Source organism: Capra hircus, chromosome 9 (assembly GCF_001704415.2).
Source record: "Capra hircus breed San Clemente chromosome 9, ASM170441v1, whole genome shotgun sequence".
In the NCBI taxonomy this organism is placed as follows: Eukaryota; Metazoa; Chordata; class Mammalia; order Artiodactyla; family Bovidae; genus Capra; species Capra hircus.
Window position 1 is genome coordinate 58813924 of NC_030816.1, and position 24338 is coordinate 58838261.

Sequence of the window (24338 nt, forward strand, 5' to 3'; positions counted from 1 at the left end):
AGTAGGTTCTTGTTGGTTATCTATTTGAAATATAGCAATGTGTACATGTCAATCCCAAGTTCCCAATCTATCTCCCCACCCTTCCCCCGCTGGCAGGGGGGGACCGTAAGTTGGTTCTCTAAGTCTGTGAATCTATTTCTGCTTTGTACATTAGTTCATTTGTATCATTTCTTTCTAGATTCCATACAGAAGTGGTATCATAATTATTGACATTTTTCTTAATATCAATAAGGAAATTGGTGTTGTAGTCTAGCTAGTAAGACATTAATATCTTGGCATATTAAGAAGTGGCTTAATAAGGAATGTTGTTTTATCAGACCCAACTTCTGAAGCTGGGGACCACATGCAGCTCAGGAGACATTTGAAGGGGACAGAGAGGACATTGGGTCGTCTCAGCTCTACCACATGCTAGAGCTCCAAGAACAGCTATGTTCATCTAACAAATATTTACTTATCAACAAATATTTACTCAACAGAGGCACACATGATTCCTGCTCTCATGGAGCTTCCAAGCAAGTGAAATTATTTCAGATTGTGGTAGCTGCTTTGAAGACAGTAAAAACTAGGTCAGATAGAAATTGACAGGGGAAGGAAGGTGACTGGGGAGGTGACATTGATACTGAGACCTGAATTACAAGAAGGCGCTGCGTACAGATTAGGTGGGGAAGGAGCGTGGAGGGGCGAGTTCCAGGCAGAGGACACAGAAGGGCCCTGAGGCGGAAACAATCTCCCAGTGTTCCAGGAATATAAAGGAGCAGTGTGACTGGAAGGGTGTATACAAGGGGGAGAAACACAAGGATGAAAGCAGAGAGGCAGGCAGGGGGCCGCAGCAGTTCCCCCGTAAGGCGTTTGGGATTTATTTAGGTGCAGCGGAAGCTGTTGTAGGGTTTTAGATTGACTTGGGGCCTGGTGGTTTAAGATCGACTGCTGTGTGGAGAAAAGAGTTCAGAGGAACTTGGGTGAACCCCAGGAGATGATTTTGAAGGCTGCTGACTTTAACTGGGCTTCTCGAACAAATGTGAGCCATAGTGAGCCTCAGAGTGTGTAAAACAGAAATGGCTGGTCCCACCATCAGAGTTTCTGATCCTGTAGGTCTGAGGGGTGGGAGCCTGAGACTTTTTGTCTTTGGATGAATTTCAATAAGGTTGCTGAAGGTCTTATTAAATGCTTTACTATCTCCTTGGCTTTCACCGCCACCCCCACCTCCCACCCTACGCGATGGAGACCGTGTCACCCAGCTCACAAGTGGTTTGGCCAACCAGCACCCACTACTCTTCCACCTGCTCTTAATCTCTGCACTCTTTTGGTCTGTTGTCTTTCCCCACCACCTATAAAAATAAAACCCATGGATCAATTAGGAATGCCATTTTTGTTCATAAATTGCTCTGTATAACTAACTTTTATATTTTAATTTAAAAAAAACTTTAGAAGAATCCTGCTTCAGTTTATAAATAAATAATATTATGCATTTTCCAAGGATCTCCCTAAGATGCGATCATTTTGGACTCTGTTCAGTTGTCAACAGAACTGTTCCTGGGTGTTTACCGTGATGGCAAATGAAAGATGTTGGTATTTGAGTTCTGCTGCCTGTGGAACTGACTGAGCACCAGTCAGCATGTATACCAACACAGCTCTCAAATGAGAGTTTGTAAATTTGGCAGGACACAGACCAGGAATCATCCCTCATCTGTTAGAGTTTATGAAGATTATTCCTGTTCCCCGATTAACTACATATAGTATTTTACCCGAGAAGTTGCAGTAATTCCTCTTGGTTAGAGGGAGGCGTGAAGGAAGCTAAATAAATTGTGCTTCAGGGATTTAGTCTGTTCTGCAGCATTAATACGTCATGTGCTATGAGGCTGTGATTCTCTGTAAAGTTATTCCACAGGAAGGATGTAAAGCCCATAGCCCAAGTCAGGGGAAAGACTGAAAGAAAAGTGAACAGTTGTATTGTGAAACTGAAATTCAAGCTCCCAATACTACCTCCCCATTTTAGACAACCTCTTACATAAGAGCGGCACTGGAGAAATGATATGCTCATCAGGATAAATCCACTGGATACTTTTATGTGAAACAATCCACAAACACTTACCTCGAAAGGCTCCCAAAATAGCATGAAAAGATTTTAAATGATAAGATTGTAGTGAAGATAAGTGGGGCTTCCCTGGTGGCTCAGTGGTAAAGAATCTGCGTGCTAATGCAGGAAAGACAGGTTGGGAAGATCCCTTGGAGAAGAAATTGGAAATCCACTCCAGTATTCCTGCCTGGAGAATCCTATGAACAGAGGAGCCTGGAGGGCTATAGTCCATGGGGTTGCAAAGAGTCAGACACAACTGAAGTAACTTAGCAAACACACACGCACTGTATTTATCAATACCAGAAATTTGTAATCCGTTTATAAGATGAATTGCCTGTCAGTACCTATGTCAGTATATAAGACATGGTACAAAGCACTGGAGATGCGATAGATATTGCTAACAGTAAACATCAAAAATAAAAAGATAATGTGAAAAAGAAAAACACATTTATTTACAAGCACAATGATTCATGCATTAATAACAGAGCAGCAATGTGGTTGCTTTTGCCTATACACCAATGAATGAACCATTATAAAAGTTTTATGGCACACAGTATTACAGTCATATTCATAATACAGTATTAGAGGCATTGTTACATTAAGAAAGAAAATAGCACTTAACTGTGATGATAAGCTGATAGGAAGTTTTTCCAGTTACTAGAGAGAGGGCTGTACTGTACAGTCATGTAACTCTTTCAAAGAAAAGTTATAAAACAGTAGGGAAACTAACACATTCTTAATTTTCTATATCTCTCACCTTATGCACATGTAAAGATAAGCTGTACACTTCAATACAAATCTTTGCACACGATGTTCTACACGACAGATAACTTAGGTAGTGATGATTATGGGACAAAAACGTGTCATACGGTCCTTGACATATATTGATTAGGTTTATATACGAAGACACTCAACACACATACACAACAGATAAGCTTATTAACTGTCATGACGATTACTATTCATAAGGTCTTTTCCTTCATCCTCTTCACAGTGGGTAGGCTAGAGAGGAGGAGGAAGAGGAGGGGCTGGACTTGAGGTCTCACCAGGTGGCAGAGGCGGAAGAATAGGAGGAGGTGGAAGGGGAGGCAGACAGCAGGCGTACTCACTGTAACTTTCCAGAAATACAGCACAATTTCTGCCTGACTCTGGCTTTTTCATTTCTCTATAAATGTTTCTGTAAGGCCCAATCCTTCCACTCTTTGCTTTAGTTTCAGTTCCCATATCATAGAAGGGTCCGTATCATAAAAGAAATAAAAAACCACTTTGACCAACAGAATGCTTCTGCCAGATTGCCTAACATCAGTTTGTTTTAGTTTATTAATTTTTTAATTTAAATATTTTTAAAATGTTTACAATGTTGTGTTGGTTTCTGCCATACAACAACTCAAATCATTCATAATTATACATACATCCCCTCTCTCCCTCTTCTCCCTCCTCTCCCCTGATCCCATCCCATCCCTCCAGGTCATCACAGAGCAGCAGGCTGGACTCCCTGTGCTACCCAGCCACCTCTCACCAGCTATCCATCTTACACCTGATAGTGTATATGTGTTGATGCCACTTTCTCCGTCCGTCCCAGTCTCTCCCTCCCCCATGTGTCTGCAGGTCCATTCTCTACAGCTGTATCTCCCTTCCTTGCGAAAGGTTCATCAGTATCATTTTTCTAGATTCTGTGTTGCTGTTGTTGTTCAGTTGTTAAGTCGTGTCCAACTCCCTGTGACCCCATGGACTGCAGCACACCAGGATTCCCTGTCCTTCACTATCTCCTGGAGTTTGCTCAGATTCATGTCCATTGAGTCAGTGGTACTATCTAGCCATCATCCTCTGCTGCCCTCTTCGCCTTTTGCTTTCAGTCTTTCCCAGCATAGGGTGTTTTTCGATGAGTCGGCTCTTTGCATCAGGTGGCCAAAGTATTGGAGCTTCAGCTTCAGCATCAGTCCGTCCAATGAATAGTCAGGGTTGATTTCCTTTAGGACGGAATGGTTTGATCCCCTTGCTGTCCAAGGGACTCTAAAGAGTCTTATCCAGCCCCACAGATCAAAAGTATCAGTTCTTCAGCTCTCAGCCTTCTTTGTATCTGTTTTTCTCTTTCTTACTTACTTCACTCAGTATAACAGACTCTAGGTTCATCTGCCTCACTGAAACTGACTCAAATTCATTCCTTCTTATGACTGAGTGATATTCCCTTGTATATATGTACCCCATCTTCTTTATCCATTCTTTTGATGGACATCTAGGTTGCTTCCACGTCCTAGCTATTGTAAACAGTGCTGCTATGAACATTGGGGTATGTGTGTCTTTTGGCAACCCACTCCAGTACTCTTGCCTAGAAAATTCCATGGACAGAGGAGCCTTGTAGGCTATAGTCCATGGAGTTGCAAAGAGTCGGACACGACTGAGTGACTTCAGTGACTTCACTTCACTTCAGGGTATATGCCCAGTAGTGGGGTTGCTGAATCATATGGTAGATTTATTCCTAGTTTTTTCAGGAATCTCCATACTGTTCTCTGTGATGACTGTATCAGTTTACATTCCTGCTAACGGTGTAGGAGGGTTCACTTTTCTCCACATCCCCTCTGGCATTTATTGTTTGTAGATTTTTTAATGCTGGCTATTCTGACTGGTGTGAGGTGCCACCTCATTGTAGTTGTGGCTTGCCTGTCTCTAATACTTGGTGATGTTGAGTGTATTTTCTTGTGTTTATTGCCTATCTGTATGTCTTCTTTGGAGAAATGTCTGTTTAGATCTTCTGCCTTTTTTTTGTTGTTGTTTGATTGGATTGTTTTTTTTTTTTTTCCTAATATTGAGTTGTATGAGCCGTTTATATATTCTGGAGATTAATCCTTTGTCAGCTTGTTAATTTGCAATTATTTTCTCCCATTCTGAGGGCTGTCTTTTAATCTTGTTTATTGTTCCCTTTGCTGTGCAAAATCTTTTAAGTTTAATCAGTCCCATTTGTTTATTTTTGTTTTTGTTTCCATTACTGTAGGTGGATCACAGAGCATCTTTCTGTGATATATATCAAAGAGTATACAGCTTGTTTTCTGATACTGCTTCTTCACCATCTAGCATTAGTTCAGAAGCACTCACGTCCATCAAGTTGTCCCCTGTTAATTCCTCTGGTGTGGTGTTTATTAGCACTTGAATTTCTCTGTGATCTATATCTTAAAACCTTTTGTCCCCACCATTCTTTGCTGTATCCACCATCTCTTTCAAGATTTTCTTGATTAGCTCTTTTGTAAATCCTGCGACATCATGCACAAAATCTGGACACAATTTTCCCCAGTAGGAGTTATTATTACTGGCTTGATGGCTTTCAGGGCTTTTTCTGTATCAGTGATGGCATTTTCGATGACATAATCCCTCAAGATGTTCATGATGTTCTCTGTTGAGGTTCTCTTTCACAGCACTGACAGTCCTTCCCATAGAGTACCCTGTATAATGAGCCTTCAAGGGCCCCCTGACCCGCTGTTCTAGACACTGAATTAGAGATGTTGTGTTTAGAAGAAAGTAGAACACTTTACAGTGCCTTCAGTGTTGAACTCATGGGGTCTGGGTAGCTAGGGGCATTGTCAGATATCCAAAGAACTTTAAAAGGCAGTCCCTTACTAAGAAGTTACTTTCTGACTCCAGGGTCAGAGCATCAATAGAACCAATCCAGCAAAAGTGTTTTCATTGTCAGGCCTTCTTGTTGTACAGTCAGAAGACTGGCAGCTGATATTTATCCTTTCCTTCAAGGCTTGGGGTTAGCAGCTTTATATGTCAGGGTGATCCTGATCATAAACCTGGCTGCATTTGCACAAAACAGTGATATTAGACTGTCCTTTCCTGCCTTAAATCCTAGTCCTTGCTTCTCCTCCTTATTACCAAGTGTCCTTGGTGGCTTCTTTTTTCCCAGAATTGGGCAGTTTCATCTACAGTAGAAATCTGTTCAGCAGATATTTTCTCTTTCTGTGATTTTCTTAATGGTGTCTGGGAACTCATCTGCTGCCTCATGGTGGATGAATCTTCTTCTCCCGCTATCATGACATTTTTAAAGCCAAGCCTCTTTCTAAAATTATCACACCATCTTTACTGGCATTAGTTTCTCCAGCTTTAGCTCCTTCACCTTCCTTTGGGTTTGAAAATGGAAGAATTAGTTGCAAGAATACTGGAGTGGGTTCCCATTCCCTTCTCCAGGGACTCTTCCCAACTCAGGGATAGAACCCAGGTCTCCTGCATTGCAGGCAGATTCTTAAGTTGCCAAATAATGGCTTCAGCTTTTCTCCAATCATACTAGGGTCTATAGGTATGGCCTTCTTAAAGCAATCCTGCACCCACATCAAAGCTGGATTTTCCTTGTGAGATAAACAGCTATTTCTGGAAAAGAAGAAGAGTTTTGAGCCTGCTGGTGTAGCTGCAACCATGGCTTCACAAATTTCCTTTATTTTTTGCAATAGTCCTTATGCTGGATTTATTTATCTTGAGATGGAGGGCAGGCAAAACTTTAGACTTCAATCTATGATACATACCAAGTAATTCAGGTTTTTTTCTTGTTCGTGTCATGACTTTGCTTCTTCAGTGCACTTCTAGCATCACTAGGGGCACGTCGTTTGGGTCCCCTGGAGTTGTTTAAGGTTTATGGTATTGCAGTAAACACAACACAAAATATACGAAAACTGCAAAGAGATCACTTTTTACTGTAGTATCCAATTTACTGGAGAAATGAACTGCTCACAAGGAGATGATTAGCATCACTCAGCATTTCAGGCAGATCCTTGCAACACTTGAGCTCACCAGATAAAAGGAGACAGCTACAAAATTATTACAGTAGCACAATGTGGACTGTAGTTAATTTATTTCATTTACAGTTTAATACTACATCTTTATATTTGTATACATTACTCTTGACTGTGAATGGTGTCATGAATGGTCTGTGCATAAGTTTTGGTCAATTTTAACTTGTCTTAATAGATTAGTGTGTATCTTATGGTACTAGATGGTAAAATAGACTAGTATCTATTTATACTTTATGGATTCATGATATACCTAAATTCAGAATATTTTTTTCTATATTTCTAGGCTATGTAGTTAGCCTGCAAGTTTTTTCAAATTATTGCAAATCTCAAAAAAGTTCCAGATATTCATTGAAAAAAACTCCACATATAAATGGACCTACACGGTTCAAACCTTTGTTGCTCAAGGGTCAACTGTACATACGTACGTAAAAGTAAAGCTAAATCAAAGATAGTGACATTTCTCAAATCCTCAAGGGAGTTTGAGAGATGGCAAAACTTGAAACTAATACATGAGAAATATAAGCAGTAATTTGTTTCTTCAAAAACACAAGTTCTGGAGGCACCTTTTGTAACCTTCCCTAAAGTTTCAGTCTCAGTTTATTGATTTCGGCTAATGAACATTCAGCCTCATATCTTGGGGAGTTGGAGGGGCAGATGAAATTATTAAATTTACATAGCTCATCATCAACTCTCCTTTGTCTAAATTCATGTGTCACTTATCTTTACTGCAATCTTTCACTAAGGTACTCATCCACCTTTCTCCAAGTCCTGAGGCTTGCCGTCATTTGCCATCTCCATCATTTTTCTCTCCATCCTGTGCTTTCTAGGTCATCCTCCCATGATCTTTCTTGCCACTGTCTTAACTTTTCCCTTTCTATCTGAGTGCTATGCTCTAAATTATGTATTGTATAAACATAATACTATGCTATTTTTACATTTTAAAGTATTTGTGACATATTATAGGCTAGAAGCAAGTTCCATCAATCCAAAGTCTCTGTAATAGCAATGGTTCTAGTTGTAGCGTATTAGTACTGCTGTAACTCCCTTCAAAGTATGTTCAATCTGTTATTAGTTTAATAAAGGTGGGTGGGCTTTATTCATTGGATTCTCTTCTGACCTAAACAATAGAAGCTAGTAGTAGTAGATAAGCTGTGTAATATTACTTTCATAGTTTCTGATTACTTAATATTGACTGTTATCTAACTACAAATATGATGCTTACATCAAACACTTGAATTTTGAACAAATCATTTTAATAGAGAGGAAAAATTTGCTAGCTTTTCATGTTTACCTGCTCTCTAACAAACAGCTGGATATATGACTAAGAAAAGGGGCAGCGCAAGTCACTTGGTCCCTAAGTCCACAGAAGATCTTTATGGAGATGAAACTGGGACAGTGCATTCTTATTCATAACTTTAAGCTATTTCTGCTGCTGCTGCTGCTAAGTCACTTCAGTCGTGTTTGACTCTGTGCGACCCCATAGACAGCAGCCCACCAGGCTTCTAGGGAATCTTAATTCCCGAGAATTATACAGAATCATCATTCTACTCAGTCATCAAACTGGCTCACATCTTAAGAGTCATTTGGGAGCATCTCAGAGATTTAACTCCCAGGAAGCCAGAAGGCCATGCTAGCTCTGGTCTTCCCTAACAGTCCCAGACCTTCAGGAGAGCTCTTAGATCAGTGCTTTTTAAATATTAACATGTGCATGAATCACCAGGTGATCTTGTTAAACTATAGATTCTGCTTCAATAGACCTCTGGGATAGTTCTGTGAGTCTGCCTTTCTAAAGAAGTGCACAGCTGATGCCAGGGCTGCTGGTCTGTGGGCCACACTTTGAGTAGTAAGGTCTTACTCAGCTGATTCTCAGTCTTGGACTGAGAATTCTCAGTACATTAGAATCACTGGAGAGCTCTCAAAGTGCTGGTGCGTGAGTCCCACCTTAGAGAATATCTGATTGAACTGGTACAAGGCAGTGGCCTGGGAGGCAGGATTTTTCAAAGTTCCTCAGTTGTTTCTCATATGTGGTCAAGTTGGAGAGCCTGAGCCTTAGACGTGATCATCCCAGTCCTGGATGTGATTCTCACCCCTCTTTTGCAAAAAGTCTCATCATCTTTATCCCTCTTTTTCTCCATCAGACCCACCTTGCAAAAACAAACAAGCAAACAAAAAAACTACACACACAACATCACCAAAAGAAACAGAAAACCTTTCCCAACACCCTACCTGCACCTCAAGCGGCTGAATGTGGCCTCAAGTCTCCAGTGGGTCCCAGCACTGCTGGTCTAACTCCTCCAGCTTATTATTTCAAACCTTCTCTTCTCTCACCTCCTCAAAGTCCCCATCTCCATTCTGCACAAAACTTCTCTATCACTTTAAGATAAGAAAGCAAACTGGAAGAATCACTTTATCTTTGCATCGTAACCATATTCTTTTCCTGCTCTCTGCACCCCTACCATGCCCTGGCTCCAGGCCCTCTCACTTATCCAGTGAATCACCTCCTGAAAAGACCTCTTTCATTCCTGAGTCCTAAGTGTCCCACTTTTCTGGATTATTTCCATCGCTCTTTTTTTAACAATTTATTTTTAATTGGAGGATTACTGCTTAACAAAGTTGTGTTGGTTTCTGCTGTACAACATAAATCAACCATAGAGTATGTGTATACATGTGTCCCCTCCCTCGGACCTCCCTCTCGGACCTCCCTCCCAGCCTCCCTACCCCTCTAGGCCGTCTTTTATGTGCTGTAACAGTCCCATCACCAGCAAAGCCTTTTGAGCCATTTTCCAGTCACAGCCCACTTTCTCTGCTCTTCCCTCACTTGCCAGTCCAACTCTCTTCAAGTCTGAGAAGTGACCTGCGTGCCAGATTCAGGGTTTATCTTCCTGGGGTCTCTCTCACCTGCATTGGATCCAGGGAGTACTTCCTCTTTATTAAAATTCCTGGCCCACGTCATGTCCCTCACCTGGGTCACTCGGCCTCACACTCTCCCATACATACTGGCCTCAGTGTTGCCTCTCTGGGTATCCCCAGCTGCCTCACCTGTGCATGGCCGAACTCTCCCTTCTCTCAGGGCCCCTATCCTCAACTGTCATCTCCTGAGAAAGGCCTCCCCTGCGCTTTCTTTACATGAGTCTTCACCACCCAGCCCCATACCCTCTGTGTCTGCTGACTGATTTTTCACCACCTGGAATATTTTCCTGGGCTTTTGTCCATGAATTTATCAGAGGGCTCATCCAGTAATAAAATAAATCCCATAAGAGCTGGGACTTTGCTTATTTAATTTTCTGCTCTCTGCCCAGAATTTGATCATGTCTGACACGTAGTAGACACTCAATCAATACATGCTAAATACATGAATGTTGCTGAAGCCTTTCTCCAATTCCCCCTGAGAACGCATGAGCCCACTGGCTGTCCATTAGAGACAAACAACTCAGTTGCAAAATTTCCCTTCTGATTCATAACTGAATGTCAGTGGCATTTCTTGTCTCTGATGAAAAGAGTTTCTGTATTCTAACTAACCCACCAGCTGTCTCCACCTTGATTCGTGGAGCTGGTTTGTCCTCCTTTTCCTGTAATGAACTGGCACATCTTTGGCGTCTGTGTGCACATGTCTACAAACTTGCTTCAGGTCTCCAGGGAGTAACTGTTCCAAGAGCTTGAGTTCTTTAGGGGAAAAAAAAAGAACCCATTTCTTTAAAAATACATAATTGCTGCCTCTCCTGAGATATTTTTACAGTGTGTCCCTGGAGGAGGAATTCCAGCTGATGGGCCAGTGCAGGGCAGAGGCCCCTAGACAGACTGTCTGGCTCCAACTCATGCTCTGTGCTAACACGGCTAATAGGCGTTAGAATTTTGATATAGAGAAGCGCCATCCTTGATCCTGACTTTGTTCCACAGTGTTCACATCCGGCTGAGAAGCACACAGCTGAGGGCCAAGAGCTGCTCATTTTCTTCATCTCCTCTCTGTCTCTGTTTCTGGGGCTCTTGTCTCTCTCTCTCTTTCCAACAGATGTCTTAGGCATAGGTTCAGTATTTCATAGAGCACACACAGAGTAAATTTCAATTGGCAGAGGTTCAGTTTGCCCCACATGAAACTTTGAGCTGACTGGAACTGTTCTACATGTATAATAGGCATCAGAGCTGCCACAAAACCCTGTTACTGCCTTTATTATCCCGCTTTCCCCCTCTATCCAAATTTTCACTGTCACTTCATTCCAGACCCTAAACTCAACACTCACTACAGTTAAACTGAGAAAAGACAGTAACCCTTGATTCTTAAAGTGCCCATAATTCTACAAACATCTAATGAAAACGAGCAAACATCTCTGTATAAAACTTGGGTTCAGTTCAGAAATATGTTTAACTCTCAAATGCCTGATAAAACCGTGGGATTGTAGGCTCTGACAACTCCTGGCTGGTGGTCTGGCGAGGAAGAGGGTGCCCAACATGAGAGTGACCTCCACCAAATTCCTGCTCATCTTTTTGGATTCTTACATCTGTGGGCCCTTCCGTTGGAAAACAGGGCACGGGAGTCTGCTTACTTAGAGTTAGCTATTCCAGTGACTTAGTAAGCTGGAGGGGAGGGGAGTAATATTAGATATATGAAAGTAAGCCCTTACTCGACCTTCTCTTAGAGACAAGACCAGCACCTCTTACAAGCATGGTTTTCCTTGGCTTGTGGGAAGGCTGTTCGTAGCCCTTCTGCGCCAGGCCTTCAACATAGCTTTCAACAGGCCTGGCTCTCTCGAAACCTTAGCAAAATACAGCTAGTTCACACTCAGGCAGACCTCAAACCGAAACCTTCCCAGTTAACAAATGATGTTTAGCCAAAATGCTTAACTGAGTCCTGGCTCTAGGAGACTGTGTGATGTGGGATTGCCATAGCTCAAGAAATAAACCAGCGGCCCCTTCATTGCCACGGGATGCGTTCCAGTGCGATTCTCAACAACAGCTTTCATCATATCCTATGCTAGACTTCCTTGTTGGAGAATTCCTGTTGGTTTTTTAAAAATTATATTTGTTTGCATGTCCATTGGCTGCCCAAAATGCATTCTTTATGGATTTTCCTATCACTGCTTGGGTTGCATGGAGAGTTACATACTACAGAAGCGTGGCATCGATGAAAGTAACAATCAAAGAGGAACAGTATGTTTTCCCCCCTTCCCATAAATCTGATCTGTAAATGCAAAGAATGGGAGGCATGAACAGAAGAGATTTAAAAATTGTATCTAAAACTTAAAAAAGAAAAATTGGCAAATGATAGGATAAGACTTTAAGCAATCTAGTCTTGAGAAAGAAAACCTTTCCTATAAAGACATTTCTGAACCCCCATCTAAAATACATATCTTTGGGGCAGTAATCATCAGAAACATAACGGAGTCCTGTGGAGCTCGGTTTTATTGTCTTGCATCAGTGAACATTCCTCAAAAGCATAGAGTGTCACTAATGGAATTATGTGTTTTCATGCTATAATTACATTTGATTTTTCCTGATGTTTCTGTAGGCTTTTTGTTCATGGTCCCATGACTAGACAGAATATTTGCAACATTTTTTGTGTTATTAGCCTATTCAATCCCCACACCCATCCCCCTCATAATAAAAGAGACTAGAAATAGGACTTTTTAACAGAAAAAAGACAATTTTTAAAAAAACATTTTTCCTTCAGAGGTTACCCGTCAACATCAGCAACAAAACACAAATAACAACAAAGAGAAATAAGAATTTTATACTTGAAGGAAATAGAGCAAGAGATCACTCTGAGTTTTGAAACTCTTTGAGACACAAAATGGGCACTTAATCTCTTTTTTCTTGATCTTGAATTAATACTTGTTGGATGAAACGAAATTTATTTGATCTTGCTTGACTGGTAGCTCAGCTGGTTAAGAATCTGCCTGCCGTATGGGAGACCTGGGTTCGATCCCTGGGTTGGGAAGATCCCCTGGAGAAGGGAAAAGCTACCCACTCCAGTATTCTGGCCTGGAGAATTCCATGGACTGTATAGTCCGTGGAGTCACAGAGTCGGACATGACTGAGCGACTTTCACTGTCACTTTGGGTGTGTGGGTGTGTGGAGCACTTGGGTGCTCCAAATGATCCTGTCACTGGAAGAAAGATGAGTTTAGCAGTAGAGTAATACTGACCGGAGGACACAATACCAAGATGCCATCAAGTATGTGAACAGTGAATCTCTGTTTTTGAGAAAAGAGAATGTCTAGCTATGAAATCACAGAAATCTCCAAGAAAGAGACATCAGCAGTTAGAATATTATGTTGACACCCAACATATGATTGTCTTCTCTTCATCTTCTCCCACATCAAGTGTTAGCTTTGCTCAACATCTCAGTGACCTCTTTCCTTCTAAGCACTCAATTCCTATTCTGTACATTTCATCACTACAGAATCGGAGAATGATGCTTCAACTATGCGTATACTCTAAGGTTTCCCCCCCTCAAAACATATTAGAAGTAAAAGAGAAAAGAATGATTCTTGGTATATAGGTGTGGAATGAAGAGAGTCTTCTGCTTGCTAAGTAGAGTAAGTTTGGGAGTCTATATGAACAATGCTAGTCCTGACCTGGGTTGTATATTCTTATCATAAAATGAACTGAAGTTAGCATTACATTTCCCCAAGTTTAAATACATTTCTTGAAATGCCATTTATTAGATCATTGAAAACACAAGTGTGGTTCTCTGTCCTCAGATCCCTACAATCTGGCTCCCAGCCCAGCCACTCAACCCAAATCAGCCTCCAAAGTCTTCCAAAATAACTTCTCAGCCAAAACCAATAGTATCCTGTAGACTTGTCAGCTGCATCTGAAACCATTTTTTTTCTCCTTGCTAACACCCATTCTGGTCTCAGATTCTGAAGATTCGTTCTTTCCAGACTTTCTATTTTCTCATCTCCAGAGTCACATCCAGAGCAGTTCTCCTTTAGAGATCTTTCCAACTTTGTAATTTTAAACACAAGGCTTGTGCATGAATTATTTACCTAGCTCCAGCCCTAAACTCTCCTTACTTTTAAAGTTAGAGTTTTACACCTCTGTGCCAGTCTTTCAACTGTAATTAATTGTGGTAAAGTACCAACTCTGATTTTCATTCTCAGCTCCTTGCTGCTGTATAATCTCTTGGTTTCTGTAAACAAAAATTAAGTCACTTTGACTTTTTGCTAATCCCCTTACTTTCATTAAACTTCTAGATGTATATATTTTATTTTTATACATTTACGTATTATATTTACTGAATTAATGCTTTTTAGTCATCCTCCACCCTTCCCTCTTCATCCTTAGTCAAGTGCAGGTGAGATCATACTTTATAAAGATTCAGATAAATATTGTCTGTTGATCAGAATGCAATTAATAATGAAGGTGTGGTCCCATCAATCTCTACCAGCTCTTCCTGTCCCACTCCAAACAGCACTGCCTGCTCAGATCCTGCAAACATCCAATAAATCTTCCTTTCTCTCTCTTTCCGACTACTTAGTTGTTGTCATTCTTAAAAGGATATCCTTTACTCTTTTTAACAGATCTGCTCCATTCTTCAGTGGAGAGTTACCTTTCTCCAAAGGACTTTCTGTGGAGTATATGTAAACTCCTATGAACCAGCTTGCTTCCTTCCTCCTCTTCTCATGAATATATAGCTTTATGTGGAAGCATATCTAAGTCATCTTTCTGTGCATATCAATTTCTGTAAATTCACAGATGTATCAGTATATCTAGCATATTTTAGATAACACTTTAGAAAGGCATCTTTTCTGTTAATCAGGAAAATCTTTTGCATTCTTAGGTTAAAAATCCCTATAGTCTCCCCATCCCTACAACCATATGCACTTAAGATAATTTTCAGTAACCACAGTTATTATTAAATACTACTTCATACTGTGTGCGTTTCCTTTTCAGGATCCCCCCATGGCTGTAACCCTTGGACTTCGAATGGAGGAAATGATTTTTAATCTTGCTGATACACATTTGTTTTTTAATGATTTAGAGGTAAGAATTTTAAAAGGTAAGAATAGTTGTATCCAACTATTACAACTCATATCTTTTCTAGTTATATGCAGATAACCTTGAAAAACACCTGGAAAGATAGAGATTTAGCTCAAGAGAAAAGTAAAGTTTCTGTCAAGCGAGACATTCTGTATGCAAAATAAACAAAATCTAAATTGTGTTCATGAAAGATATATATTTACTGGCATACACTGAGAATAGAAATGTCTTCAGAAAGGAGGTTTTGCCTTGCTGTCCCATACAATACACCCCTATCTGCTGCTCCTGGTCCTTTTAGTGTCTCAGCCACAATTCATTTTATCTTTGGAATCAACATTAGCTTTTCCAGATTATTAACCAGGATGCAATTTAGGTTAATGACTGCACAATAGTCACAGTGCTGCTAGTGCTGTCATGGATCATTAAATTTTATAGACAATCTGAAACTTAATGCTAGTCATTATCATTCCCTATTATTCCTCTTCTGGATAAAACCTTGCGAGAACTATTTATGTAGTACTTCTGACCGGTTTGATTGCATTTATTTTCTCGCTTTTCCTAATTTATCTTTTCATTTCCAACCTTAAATGAAGAGAAGGTAAAAGCAGTAACAACAAACTGAAAGAACCCAAGAAAAATAGCCTCAGGATAGCTGAATAAGTACTGTAATAAGGTACATAATCTGAGTGCTAAAGGTCTGAGTCATTACGTATTTAGATGATAAAATGTGAAATAACTGAGCAGCATGGGCCCTGGGAAGAGATTCGCACAACTAGACTGAAATAGACTTTTCTTTCTCTTTTTAAATGATCCGTTCAAATCCATTCAATTTTTTTGTCTCCTGGTTTCACAATGAAATTAAAGTGTTTACCTATAATCACAATATGAATGAAAATGGGGATTGTTATTACTGAATCTGCACCTTGTGTTTGACATTTCCACTTATCAGTTACCAACCTTTTGTAATAAATACGTTTATCATATAACTTTTGTAGAGAAGATACTGTAAGGTCCATCAGCATAAAAATCACATCTAAGTTTACCTGCTAAGTGGTAGAACTGGGATTTGAAACTTTGGAATCTACTAGGCTCCAAAACATGTACTCAGCCCCCATACCATGCTGAAATTAACGGACAACTGAGAGGAAGATAAGCCAAGTTAGTCAGTGTCTTAAATAAGTTTTTTTTTTTTTTAATTGACAAGGTCTTAAACCCAGTTTTAAGGCATCTCAAGTAAAAGATATGTTGTTCAGCATATCCCATAAATGTATGGGCTGGAAATACTTGTAATAGCATTTTCTTTCTTATTCTTTCTTCATTGAGTCACTGTTTTTACTGGATAATAAAATTTTAAATTCTGTTTAGAGAGGTTTTATTGTTTTCTTTAATAGACAGTATGAAAGATCAGTATTCTTGGGCAAGTCTTCTAGTTTTAGATAATAAGAAATAATAATCACCTCTCTAAAACCTGATATAAATTAACCTTTCTGTCTAGTGTACAGAATGATTTTTTATACACAGGATAATAGAAAACATACTTTAACCTTTTAGGAACTTGAATTTTTTATACATGTATGATGATAACATATAACTTACTGGTTTTTCTGTTGGGTAAACTGGATGAGTCTCATTCTGAAAAAGAATTCTTAAAATTATTATTCCTCTCAAATCTGTGAAACACACACACACAAAAGAAGTTTAATGTGATTTTACCCAAGTTTATAGCTTTATTTCATTTCAATTATTATTTTTTACTAGACATAAATGGAATAAATGACCCTTTAGTTTTCTTAGTGGTACTTTTGAAGCCAGATGGAATAAATTTACCACCCAACTTCTAATAGAACACTAAAGTGAGAATTTGAAAGTAGTGTATGATGAATTTAAATATACCTTTAGCAATTTTGACGTGAATATTGGCCTATCAGAAACATATGGTTGGCTCTCCTGCTTTAAGAATTTTTATTTTGGATTAGATACTGTATAAACTATATCTTTAAAATACCCAGCAGGATCTCTGGTAGAAATAGTAAATGAGAAAATATTGGTATTAACTTTCTCTTCTCTGATTATAGCTTTTTAGTTGTGCTTTAGAATGTGATAAAAATTCCATTCAACTCAACCACTAAAACTTAATACCCAACAATAACTTACTGAATCAAAGAAATAATTTTGTCTCTGTATATAAATTGATTGAGTTCTCAGACAAGAAACACACACACGTTCACACACATCCAAGTGGCCCAAGCAAACTCAAAGGCTTATACTAACTTAAGTGAGATAAACAAATACTAAAACTAACAAAATCTATAGTTTTCAAAATCATTCAGTCCAGTTACATACATACCCACTATCCTTCTGCATATGATTTTGAAACTTTACTTTCTCCCAGGTTTTCATTTCAGTAAACCTCTTACAAGCAAACCTTGGCATGAGCTTCATGACTGGTATTACTCTTTGTCTGCTTCCAATGACATAAAGTATGTTAAAGAGAATTAAAGAGAATTCCTTAAGAGAATAACTCCATGTTTTGCTTATTGTGTTTTTTCCCCCTTGTGCATTTAATCTCTGGGGATTCCTTTTTTTAACCTAAAAATCTATGTGAGACAAACCCTTCAATAGAAACTGCAGCATGTGTAGTAACAGCTGCTCTCACATAATTCCTTGAAAGATGCAAATTTAAATCCTCTTAAAAGAAACTTCACTACATCCTTTCCAACTGTGGAGACGGCAGATGCTCACTCTGCTGCCCCTAAGAAGTGGATGCTCTCCATTTAAATAATATGTTATTTCAGTTAAAATAACTTCCAGAAGAGAAGGCATCAAGGAGTTTGGGCTTACAAAAGTGAGAGAAGACTGCTATGGATTATAACTGATAAAGATCAGTGACAACTTTGCGGTCACCTTCTAAGACCTTCTAAAATTAAAGAATTTAAGATTAGTGCCAGAATTATTCCAGATGCTCGCGTTCTTACATTAAAGTTTGTTAAAGCCAAAGCATGAAACTCTTTTTAGTATTTTAGGTTTTAGTCAAAATAATTCTTGTAAAGTTCCTCTGAGTGAATGCTAATTGAAGAACAATTATTTAGATTTTTCTAAAAATGTAAGTGATTGAAGTTCAGGTTTCTTTCACTGGACTGTAATCCTCAGGCACAGGTCCAGAGTCAACAAGCATAGTTAACTAGGCATAAATTTAAAGAAAGGTTCCATTTGGAAAAACCTCAAACATAACTTCAAATATGGAACTCACGGTCCAGTAAGTTTGATATACTGATGTCCTCAAGAGTAAAAAATAAATTTGAGGGCAAAATGTACAAATTAATCATGTGAGTTAATACTTGAAATGTCAGAGGAATTTCTCTAAAAATTAGATGAGAGAGTATTAGATAAAGAAATGACTTACAATTACCAATGTAATTCATAAGAACCCTGATTTTTAATATAATTAGCTTATGGTAAAATTATGGAAATTGTTTACATGATGAAAGATTTTAGAACCTCGGTGGAATGAGCAACTTTGCATGATTCCATTTCAATGGTGGTTTAATTTGGTCTTCATACTTAACAGGAATGTCACCAACTCAAGAAATAATTCTTGTCATCTAGAACTGCTTTGCTACCTCAGTATTCTGGAAGAACTTTCATTTCCAACTTTCATACTTACCAGTTACATCTCACCCTTTCCTTTAGAGCTCAATCTAACCGCTATTATGGTTGGTATAATGCTTTTCCCTGAGAATTTTCTGGAAACCTAATGCCTTCTTGGGTTAAAGTTTGAGCTGTGCCCTTTTCAACAAATACTCAGTCAAACTGGGAAAGAACCTTTTAAAAATGCCTGTCCTGCAGCCTCAGCCTACATTCTGTTCTTTTGCCCTTTCCTTCACTCTTGATATATCTTCTTACAGCCCTTACCATCTACATATTTTATGATATTTATATTCTATAAAATATTTAGAATATTTTATATCACCATAAACTTATGTCAGAACATTTAAATGATTGTGGTAATTCTGTCTTGAATTACATTTGTGGAAAATCCCATGGATGCAGGAGCCTGGTGGGCTGAAATCCATGGTGTCGCTAAGAGTCGGACATGACTGAGCAACTTCACTTTCACTTTTTACTTTCATGCATTGGAGAAGGAAATGGCAACCCGCTCCAGTATTCTTGCCTGGAGAATCCCAGGGACGGGGAGCCTGGTGGGCTGCCGTCTGTGGGGTCGCACAGAGTTGGACACGACTGAAGCGACTTAGCAGCAGCAGCAGTAGACTTCTACTATTTAGTCAACAAAGAATTGTTGAGTGATTGCTTCGTGCCAGATTATGCTTTAAATGTAGGTTTATCCAGGTGACCCAAACAGCCCCCTCAGGGAGCTTCCAGTCAGATTAACTTTTAAGACCCTCGCTTATCTGTGAATGTATTTATTGAAAAGTTAAACCCATAATTTATGTTCCTCATGTGAATCTTTAAGATTAATTTACCTGGATGTTCAAATTATCTGCTAAAATTGTATTGATTGAGGTACTCACTAAGTTTCATATTTTAAAAGAAGCCTGAGCCAGCTAATTTATCCTCAAAATGAAGCAGGATCTAATATACTCAAGTGTAGAAAGCTGGAAATGAGATATTAAATGTTTCACTGTCAGATACTTCCAAGTCCTATAATAATTATAAATAGTAGCTGAAAAGTCTTTAGTATGGCATCTTATCTTCAAATGTAATGATTTTTTAGAGTTGATTTTGAAAGATAAGCACTTAATATATATATAGTCAGTCTTTGTGAGTTTGACTAGAATAATTTGATGAGAAAAAAATGAGGTCTGGAAGACAAAACCATACTTATTCTGAAAGTGAAAAGTGACAGTGAAGTCACTCAGTCATGTCTGACTCTTTGCGACCCCATGGACTGTAGCCTTCCAGCCTCCTCTGTCCATGGGATTTTGCAGGCAAGAATAGTGGAGTGGGTTGCTGTTTCCTTCTCCAGAGGATCGTCCCAACCCAGGATCGAACCCAGGTCTCTGGCACTGCAGGTAGACTCTTTACCGTCTGAGCCACCCCGAAGTATTAATAGATTCTCAGTGTTGAAATGCCTTAGCCAGATTCCACCTTCATATCATGTACTGCTTCAGTGGAGCTTTGCAGATTATTTGAAGATAGAAAAAGAGTCTTAGAACAACAAAGAAGAATTGAATTCTTTTTCCAAAAAGTTGCCATTTGATGTATAAACCTAAAGTCTGTTTTCCTCTGAATTTGTAGCACATTGAAGATGGTAAATCTTCATTATTTCCCTTTTACTTGCAGTATTCTTTTCAGCTTAAAGATTTTAAAACAAGCTATAAAAAGAAAAAGAAAAAACCCACCAGCTTCTATGGTTATCAGCTTTTTGCTGTATTGAAAAACCAGGACTTTTAAACTAATATCACCATGGTTCTTTCATGGTATCACTCACCCTGCAAAAAACCAGGAAGTCATAGAAATCTCACAGAACACTGTAATCATCAAGCCCCTCTGTTGCTGCTCAACAAATAATACATAATAGTAACCACTGGGGTTAGTCTTAGTCACTCAGTTGTATCTGACTCTTTTCAATCCCATAGACTGCAGCCCACCAGGCTCCTCTGTTCATGGGATTTTCCAGGCAAGGATACTGGAGTGGTTTGCTATTTCCTTCTCCAGTGGATCTTCCAGATCCAGGGATCAAACCTGGGTCTCCTGCACTGCAGGCAGATTCTTTACTGACTGAGCTACCAGGGAACACCACTGGGGTGTCCAGCCCAAATAAGTTTTGAGTATCTTCAGAATAGCTTTGCTTTCATATTTATGTGTGCATAACAGAAATGACTGGAAGTGATCACCAATATTATTTTTGGGGTAGCAAAGAGTCGGACATGGCTAAGCGACTAACATAACATAATGGTGATTGTAAAGATTCAAAAGAAACTTCTTTATCAGTCATTTTAAGATTAAAATTAATTTTTCATTTGTTCTAAAGAAACCCATGTGCCCTCTGTCTTCAGGCTTTAAGGCCCTCGTCTGGGTTTAGATTTTATAGGTTGGAAATAGTGCCATTTCCCAGCATGAGAGGGCGGGAAGGGTGGGCAAATGCTGCCCTCTTCTGGCCATAGCCTGATCAAGTGGAAAGATGGAAACAGCTTCAAACATGGTGACTAGCATCCTTTGAAAAACAACTCTTCCAATGTTTTTAACAGGAGTGTGATCAAGTTCACATAGATGATGTTTCCTCTGATGACAATGGGCAGGACTTAAGGTAAGCCATGCCTTTCAGTATGCTCTTTCCTACAGAAATTCAGCTGTGAAGTTTTGCACATGTAATTATTTCTTTTATTTCTTTTTAATGTATTTTGGGTGTTGCAGTACCTACAGTTTTGCAACTGATGGCTTCCATGCAGCTGCAAGTAGTGCAAACCTTTGTTTGCCAACAGGTGTAAGAGGAGGGGTTGACTGGATGAGGAAGTTGGCTTTTCGTTACAGAAGAGTGAAAGAATTATACAACACCTACAAGAACAACGTGGGAGGTATGTGTGGCTTAACATTTAATAAAGGTAATGCAGATAGATGTACAATTTGAACTACAGTTTCAAGTTTCGTATTAAGGATGATCCTTCTGTAAAATAAATTACCAAGGACTCATGATGGATGAGAGTAAGCCAGAATTTTCAGTTTCTTGGAGTCGGTGGGAAAAAATCTGACTGCACAGTGAAGTGTACAGCACTGTCAGATGGCTGGGGAATTCTTTTTGCCCAGGTGTTTGGTCAAGATATATAGCAGGACATTTGTTTGACCCTTCTTCAGCTGGGACACTCCCAGTGAAAACCAGACAGAGGACCTGATGGAAGCCATGGAAAGAAGACCTATCTAAAGACAAGAGCCCCAGTCATTGAAGCAGAGTTGTTAGCAGGCATTACCTTTCTGGAATCCTATCAGAAATAAGCACAAGCAGCGCTTTATGTTGTTCCAAAGACATCGACTAAATTTATCCTTTCAAAAATTGCATATTATCTGTCAATATATCTTTGCCATGTATATCATGGTTTTTAAGAGTTCAAATGTTCTGTGGGTAGTAACTAAACCATTTTATACTCATTCATAAATGACAGGTAATATCAAAACTTGTGATATCAAAACTAAGATCCTAGATGTGCTTCTTGGTATAATAAGCCTTAATGATCTCTATTATTAGGATCAGTTTTAGGTCACCAAAATCCTAGGGTGGGCAAATCCTAGGGATTAGTTATGAGGTCATTTAAGGTTCTTCTCCTAGGGCTTTTTGTTTGTTTCACTTTTTAAACAAAAAGAGAGATGATTGAGGAGTATAAACCAGAATCTAAAATTGAAGAAGACAGTTAAATATATTTGTGAATGCTCTACATGTGTATGTTCACATATATGTCATAGAATACAATATAATAAATAAAATTTTCATGTATGGTGTATATTACACCGTACACATCATGAGGGTGGACTCTGTGTCTGTTGGCCTTGTATCCAGTGCCCAGCTAGCTTGAAGCACATAAGACATTCAGTAGATACTCTGTAACTACAGGAGAACGAAAACATGTAAAACCATGGATAATAATAATGTTAAAACCAAAATGAAGCTTAGGTATGGATGTTCTTCATTTCCAAGTGAGAACCAGGCTCTTGCAGTCTACTGACTTGCCCAGCGGTTTAGGCAGACAACTCAGAAACATGTTTCCTAATTCACTCTAACATTCTATGTAAGACATTTTTTGCAGAACCAAATAGATACTCTGTTTAAAAGCAACTGAGGGTAATAAGTTCAACTTTAAAATAAATATCCCTTTGGGAAATCTGAATTAACTTTTCTCATTAAAGCATGTTATTATTTCCCTCTTAAAGGGTATTATCCAATTCAGTCGCTCAGTCGTGTCCGACTCTTTGTGACCCCATGAACCGCAGCACACGAGGCCTCCCTGTTCATCACCAACTCCTGGAGTTTACGCAAACTCATTGAATATATCCAAATCCATTGAGTTGGTGATGCCATCCAACCATCTCATCCTCTGCTGTCCCCTTCTCCTGCCCTCAATCTTTATTATTATTAAAATTATATAAAAATTAACAAGCTTGCTAGTAAATAACCTTATAGCTGAAAAAGTTTAAACAATGAGATATGAGTCCATTTTGTGATATGTTAGCATCTCTTTATTGAAATAAAGACAAATGAGATTTGATAGAAACTAGAAATTTTGACTTTAAAAATATCTACCTAAATATCCACCTATATATATATGCACTCAGTATTCTGAAATAGGATTTAAATAAGAAACTTTATTTTTTAGTCAATTTACATGTTCTTGTTTCATCATGAAAGCATAAGCTTTCTCTATAAAATTAGTTTAACTGCTTCTTTTCTTATCCTAATGCCATTGTAATGTTCAGCCATCATCTGTAGCTCTGTCACAGGCTTTAGGATTTTCAAATTCTCAACTTTTTTTTACAAAGCAAAGTATTTCTAATAGCTTCAGCGTTAATATTAGAAACAAATTCTAAAAAATTCTAAAGCTACATGTGGTAATGTCATTATTATTTCAAAGTGGTAATAGCTGTAATTTTTAAGAAGGTAAACATTTTCTGACAGTCACAATATTTGGGATTCATATCCCTAGGCTGGTAAATCCTTACTTCCCCTGCTAGACCTATTCTGTCAGTCTACTGGAGTGGGACCCGAGCAGGGGAGTCGTCAGAGGCCCTCCGGCGACTGACGTCAACCGTGCCAGATTCTAGGATCAGTGAAGGCAGAGACTATGACCCGCCCTTCACTGTTATATCCCTAGTTTTCAACCCAGACTGTTACATGTAGAAGTTGTTCAGTAAATGTTTGAGGAATGAATGAATGGATAATCAATTCTGACATGAAAGATCAGGGTTGATATGTCTCTATTTTTGATATAGATGGGAATAAAAATTATCCATAGTAGACAGAAGGGAGACTAAGCGAGGCATCCCTGAAAAACGTTGATCTCTTGACTCTGTCCTGCTTTTCCGTGTTGCAGGACTTCTTGGCCCGGCCAAGAGAGATGCATGGCTGCAGCTGAGGGCTGAGATCGAAGGTCTGACAGACTCCTGGCTAACAAATGCACTTAAATCTTTATCAATTATTAGTACGAGGTAAGCCTCATTGTTGCAGTTTCTGTATTAATTGTATTGAAGATGTCCTTCTAGTAGTCTAGCATGTATCAAAATATTTAAATTCCCAGCCTTGTTTTAGAGGTTGAAGGGACCTAACACTTCTGTGTGTGTGTGTGTGCGTGTGTGTGTGGTGGGAAGGGGTATAGAGAATGGAGGTTGCTGCTTTTTATCCATTTCGCCTCATAACCCTTGATAAATCCCATGGGAATGTCATTTGACTTCCAAATTTTTTTTAAAAAGCACTCTGTTGGTGGCAAAATACAGAAGATGGTGGCAAAAATATACATTGTTTTTATCATCTGTGCATGTGTTTAAGTCTTTTAGGCC

General features: G+C 39.0%; 1 protein-coding gene across 8 annotated transcripts in view; it reads left to right on the forward strand.

Annotated features, from left to right (window-relative positions):
* Window positions 1–24338, forward strand: part of EYA4 (EYA transcriptional coactivator and phosphatase 4) — a 323104-nt gene that overhangs the window by 287267 nt on the left and 11499 nt on the right. For all 8 annotated transcript variants that reach the window (XR_001296092.2, XM_005684775.2, XM_005684778.2 and 5 more), the window contains 4 exons: window positions 14751–14840; window positions 21047–21105; window positions 21213–21373; window positions 23876–23990. Coding sequence is in view for 7 of the 8 variants with exons in the window: in XM_005684775.2 (XP_005684832.1) it covers window positions 14751–14840; window positions 21047–21105; window positions 21213–21373; window positions 23876–23990 (425 nt within the window). In the remaining variant the exon portion in view is untranslated. The remainder of the gene's footprint in view (window positions 1–14750; window positions 14841–21046; window positions 21106–21212; window positions 21374–23875; window positions 23991–24338) is intronic.